At 45.1% G+C, this 6,000-nt stretch overlaps 1 protein-coding gene across 4 annotated transcripts in view; it reads left to right on the top strand.

The window, feature by feature from the left end:
• DSCAM (DS cell adhesion molecule) overlaps positions 1 to 6,000 on the top strand; it is a 106,535-nt gene that overhangs the window by 3,651 nt on the left and 96,884 nt on the right. For all 4 annotated transcript variants that reach the window (XM_085859151.1, XM_085859150.1, XM_085859149.1 and 1 more), the window contains exon 2: positions 4,945 to 5,292. In XM_085859151.1, the coding sequence (XP_085715277.1) occupies positions 4,945 to 5,292 (348 nt within the window). The remainder of the gene's footprint in view (positions 1 to 4,944; positions 5,293 to 6,000) is intronic.

Below are 6,000 nucleotides of genomic sequence, written 5' to 3'. Positions count from 1 at the left end.
TGGGGCACATATGTACTGGGATTGGGGTTAGACAGTGGGGTAGGGGCATTTAAACCCACATGTCATTCTCTAAACATTCATGCTCCAGGACCCAGACCTAATCCTATTCATCCACCTCCTCCCTCATGTCATCCCCTCCTTCTTCATCCTGCTAACGCTCCTCTTGGCCTCATCCTCATTCCCACTTGCCTCATCCTCATTCCCTCCTGCCTCGTCCTCATTCCCTTCTGCCTCGTCATGTCGGTCCTGCTCCTGACTGATTATAATTGCTTCACCTTTAGATGGAGCTTTCATAATCTTCCTCTTCATATTCCAAATATTTTAAACCTACACCATCTGGTTTGTCTCCTCTTTTCCTATTCTCCCTCATCCCTTTGGTCTTGCTTCTCATTTCCTTTTCCTCCTCCTCAACTGTTCTGTTCCTTAGTCAAACAGATTACATTTTTGTCGCCATGTCTTTTCTGTTTTCACATTTCTTTTCCTCTTTGCTCCTGCTTGTGTTTATTGCATATTGTTTTTTGTATACATATTGGAGTCTCGTGGAAGAGCTAGTACTAGTGCAACGAACGCATCAGGATCCAACAGAACAAAAAAATCAGAAGAGAGAGGGGGGAAACACCAACAGCAGAGCCGAAGGCCAAGAGAGGGGAAACAAGGAAACTCTCAGGAGGAAAAACTGGGAATCTGGAAGGAGGGGGGATTGGCGTGAGGCGGGAGGTAGGGTGAGGAAGAGAGGGGTTAATGTGTATCGAAAAGGTCATGGTTTTGGATTGGGGACGATCTAAGATGATGGTGAAGAGCTGTATTGAAGACCAGGGGGGAGGAATGACATTGAGGAGAATGTGGAGGTTGGTTCCACATCAAACGCTTTCCAGAGAACAACACAGCTGTGTCCAAAAAGTTGACTCCAATGATAATTGAGGTAACACCGGTCAATGATCGTATTATGAGACTAAGGATTCGTCACTCATTGGGTGTCATTTCCCTGGTCTCTGGATATGCTCCGACTGAGTCGAGTGATCTCACCATGAAGGACGCATTCTATGCCACGCTCGAGTATGTGGTTGATCAGTGCCCCAGACAAGATACTCTTCCAGTATTGGGGGATTTCAGTGCATCGACTGGAACTGAAAGGGATGGTTATGAGGTGTGTGTTGGTCCCCATGAGTCTGGAACTGTGAACCAGAATAGCACCAAGTTCCTTGACTTTGCAAGAAGTCATGGACTTAGGGTGGATGGTTCGTGGTTTCAGTGCCCACAAGGTCATCGCTGGACCTGGTATTCCAACGCTGGTGGTGTGCAAAGGAGATTGACCATGTCCTCGTTGATTCTCGCTGGAGGATGATCCAGAACTGCAGGGTCTCCCGGAGTGCTCAGTTCCACAATACCGACCACAGGCTTGTTGTAGCAACTCTGAAATTGCAGTTGAAATCCGGTAGAATAGCACCATCCCAGCCAAGGCTGGATGTTGGCAAGCTCAAGGAGGAGAGGGTAGTTGAGGAGATTGCGAACAAGCTGAGTGGGGATGTGGGAGTCTGGGTGCTTGGGGGATCCTGAAGAGTTGTGGAGTGCCTTCAAGACCACCATCCATGATGTTGCCAGTGGATGTCTTGGAACTCACCGGAGGAAAAATTTTGTCTCTCAAAGGACACTGGATACAATTGACCAGAGTCACAGGGCCAGACTTAATGGCAAAGCTGAGCTGTTCAGAGAGTTCAAGCATAAAACTGTACATACACTGAAGGTGGACAAGGAGGCCTATGTGTCAGGAATCTGTGAGGGGGTAGAGCATCACCTGTGGTGAAGTGATTCTCATCCTGCTTACTGGGGAATTCGCGTATTGTGTTCCTCCAAGCCCGCCCCTCGGTGTACTGCAGTTAGAGTGGAGGGTGGTGGGCTCTTAACGGTGGAGTCTGAAGTGAAGGCCCGCTGGGCCGGTTACTTTGAGCAGCTGGACCAGGCTGATCCACCAGCTGTCGAGTTGGATGTCAGGGGTGTTACTATCTCTATTGCTGACCCTCCAATCAACTGTGATCCACCTTCCTTTGTGGAAGCCTCGGTTGTGGTGAACAGGTTGAAATGGGATAAAGCTCCTGGGAACTGTGGCATCCATGCTGGACTTCTCAAGGCTGGTGGAAATGCTGTACTCATGTCGTTGCATGCAGTTCTGTGCTCTGCCTGGAACACAGGCATCATCCCATTTGATTGGAAGAGGGGACTTGTCCCTCTCTGGAAAGGGAAGGTCTTTCCTCGGATAATTCTTGATGGAGTTCAACACCATCTCTTGAGCACCAGTGCCCAGAGCAGTCATGCTTTACACCAAAGAGGTCAACAATTCACCGTATACTTTCTCTTCTGGTCCTCACCGGACACAAACAAGAGTTTTGGCAGGGGCTGCTTGCAGCCTATGTAGATCTCTGCAAAGCATTAGATTCAGTGAATCAGGATGCCCTCTGGAGGATTCTTGGTCTTCGTGGGGTGCCACCGAAACTGATCAATCTTATATCTGAACTATACTCTGGTATCGAGTGCTGTGAGATGTGGTGATACCATCTCTGACTTATTTCCATTTGTTACCGGAGTTCATCAGAGATATTTCCTGGCCCCCACACTTTTCAGCACTTGTATTGACTGGATTCTGGGGAGGATGTCAGAGAGATCAAGCTGCGATGCATCATTTGGTAATGTCAAGATCTCTGACATTGATTTCGCAGACAATGCAGTCATCTTTGCGGCGACTCTGGATATCCTTTTGGAGGCCCTTGAGGTGCTGAATGAGGAGTCGGGCCACTTGGATTAAGATCCAGGCATTCTTTGACATCTTGGATGCTGCTATCTCGTCTGTACCTGTTTGTGGTGAGGATGGTTGCCAGATGGTCCTCTCAGAGTGTGATCGTGAGAATGTGAGATCTGTCAGGATTCAAAGACATATTCTAAGTGTTTGACCAGATTCTGATTTTGTTGAGGTCTGAAGAGAATGAAGAGGCTGCAGCCTGCCTGTTTGAAGAAATGGGGATGTCCTGGCACAGGGTGGAGTTAGCAAAATAAAAAAGTTGATTTTCCAAAGAGTCAGGCAAATCATTGATGAAGATCTGGAATTAGACTGAGCACAGAGTATTGCTTTGGGGCACAACTGACTTGGCAGGGAGAGGAGATGAAAGGATTCTGTTGTCCATTGAAAGCCACATATTGGATACGAGATTGGAGGAAGTCAGTAATCCAGGTGTGGAGTTGGCCTTGGATGCTTGAGACAGAGAGTTTGCAGAGCAAGGTAGGATGCCAGGCTGTGTTGAAAGCTCAAGATATGTCCAAAGAGATTGCCCTGATCTCATGTCTGACATAAAGGGCCTCCATCCATTATTGGGTGAGACAAAGCAGCATGTCCAAGGTGGAGTAACCTTACCTGAAACCAAATCAGTGATCTTGAGTAATATTCTGGAGAAATAATCTCACAATTTTCTGGAGTAATAGTGCCACAATAATATAGAGTCATGGTCCTACAAAAATCTAGAGTCACAGTCGCACAATGATCTGTAGTAACGCTAACACAACAATCTGGAGTCACAGTCCCACAAAAATCTGGAGTCGCAGTCCCACAATAATCTGGAGTCACAGTCCCACAATAACCTGGAGTATCGGTACCACAATAATCTGGAGTAACAGTCCCACAATAATCTGGAGTAACAATCCCACAATAATCTGGAGTAACAGTCCCACAATAATCTGGAGTAATCATCCCACAATAATCTGGAGTAACAATCCCACAATAATCTGGAGTAACAGTCCCACAATAATCTGGAGTAACAATCCCACAATAATCTGGAGTAACAGTCCCACAATAATCTGGAGTAATCATCCCACAATAATCTGGAGTAATCATCCCACAATAATCTGGAGTAATCATCCCACAATAATCTGGAGTAATCATCCCACAATCATCTGGAGTAACAGAACAGTCCCACAATAATCTAGATTTGAGAGTAATAGTTCCACAATAATCTGGAGTCACTGTCCCACAATAATCTGGATTAACATTTCCACAATCATCTGGATTAACATTCCCACAATAATCTCAGTCACTGTCTCACAATAATCTGGAGTCACGGTCCCACAATAATCTGAAGTAATGGTCCCACAATAATCTAGAATGATAGTTCCACAATAATCTGGAGTAATAATCTCACAATAATCTGGAGTAATAATCTCACAATAATCTGGAGTAATAGTTCCACAAAAATCTGGATTAACAGTCCCACAATAATCAAGAGTAAAGTTCCCACAATCATCTGGAGTAACAGAACAGTCCCACAATAATCTAGATTCGAGAGTAATAGTCCCACAATAATATGGATTAACAGTCCCACAATAATATGGATTTACGATCCCACAATAATCTGGAGTAATTGTCCCACAATAATCTAGAATAATAGTCCCACAATAATTTGGAGTAATAATCTCACAATAATCTGGCGTAATGGTCCCATAATAATCTGGAGTAATAGTTCCACAATAATTTGGAGTAATCGTCCCACAATAATCTGGAGTAATAATCCCACAATAATCTGGAGTAATAGTTCCACAATAATCTGGAGTAATAGTCCCACAATAATCTGGTGTCATAATCCCACATTAATCTGGAGTAATAATCCCACAATAATCTGGGGTCATGGTCCCACAAAGAATAATCTTGGGTATTTGTCTCTTTCACATCTGCCCTCTATTCCTGTCCAAATCTCCAACTTTTTCTCATTCTCTGCATGACATTTGCTCTTCCTTGTCCTTTTATTTTTTGCAGAATCCTCTGAACAGTGAATATCATGAAATGCTTTCTCTGTCTGCTAACACCTCAACTCCCATTACTTGACATTACACCCTTTTCAGTTGCACACCACCTCAACCTCTTGCTCCTCCCCACGTAATCTCCTTAATTTTTTCCTTTCTTAGCTTGTGTTGAAGACCTCTCTCCATCTCTTCACTACGTTGCCCCGGCTACTCGAAGAATCTACTTCTCTGCCTCTGCACCTTTGCTCCTGCCCTGTCCCGTCTCTGGAGCCCCAGCAGCTCACATTCGATGGTTTCGTGGGCCTGAGCTGGGTCGTCCATCACCAAAGGACCTGAAGGATGAGCCGGGTCATATTAGGCTCCTGGCCAATGGTTCGTTGCAGCTCTTGCTCCCGATTCCTGGACGAGAATCCCATTCAGAAGGCCGTCACCCAGACTGGGGACTTTATTTTTGCACAGCTGAGAATGGAGCTGGCCTTCTGCGCAGCTTGGATATGGAGTTGGTGCCCGGTGGGTGTTGTTGGTGTCATAATGTCATTTCACGCTGTTATATTGATGCTCTTTCCTTGCCTTTGTCTCACAAATATGCATCACTTTTATCCACTCTGTTGTCATGCCTCATTATACAAATAATAACTGGTCTTGCTGGTAAAGATCAGTGTCGATGTGCAACAGTGGACAGGTAGAACAATGGATGAAATCAACAGGACGTTGATTGAGGTATGCTAACCAACATGGGAAGTAAGCCGACGTTTTAGGTGTTAACCATATCTTCGGAGGCTAAGAGGATCATGGTGGGACTTTTGTTGTGCTCCGACGAAGGGTTAACATCTGAAACGTCAGCTCGACGTTGCTTTCCATTGCAGTTAGGATACCCCAATTCAATATCCTGTTCATTTTATCCATTGTAATACGTCGTTGTTTTGTTAAATTTGTGACATTTGTGGTGAACTGATCTCATTTTGGCACACACCCATCTTACAATACTTTTGAATCTGAGTCGAGGCTCGGGGAAGAGCAGATGGACAGAGGATGGAATGGTTAGAAACAGACTGGGAGAGTATGAGAACTGTAAGGAACATGGACATTGGACATGTATTCCAAACAATGTATGAACCTGTGCCTTTCCTTTATGGCCTGTTTATTGAGGATAAGACGGTATCCATCCAGACATGACAATTGTGGCTTTAACATGAATGCCCGTAAAATGTCCACCCA

Source organism: Eptatretus burgeri, chromosome 16 (assembly GCF_056783735.1).
Source record: "Eptatretus burgeri isolate ZD-2024b chromosome 16, Ebu_testis_v1, whole genome shotgun sequence".
Classification (NCBI taxonomy): domain Eukaryota; kingdom Metazoa; phylum Chordata; class Myxini; order Myxiniformes; family Myxinidae; genus Eptatretus; species Eptatretus burgeri.
Note: the sequence above shows the minus strand (reverse complement) of the source record. Positions and strands in the feature narration are given on the sequence as shown.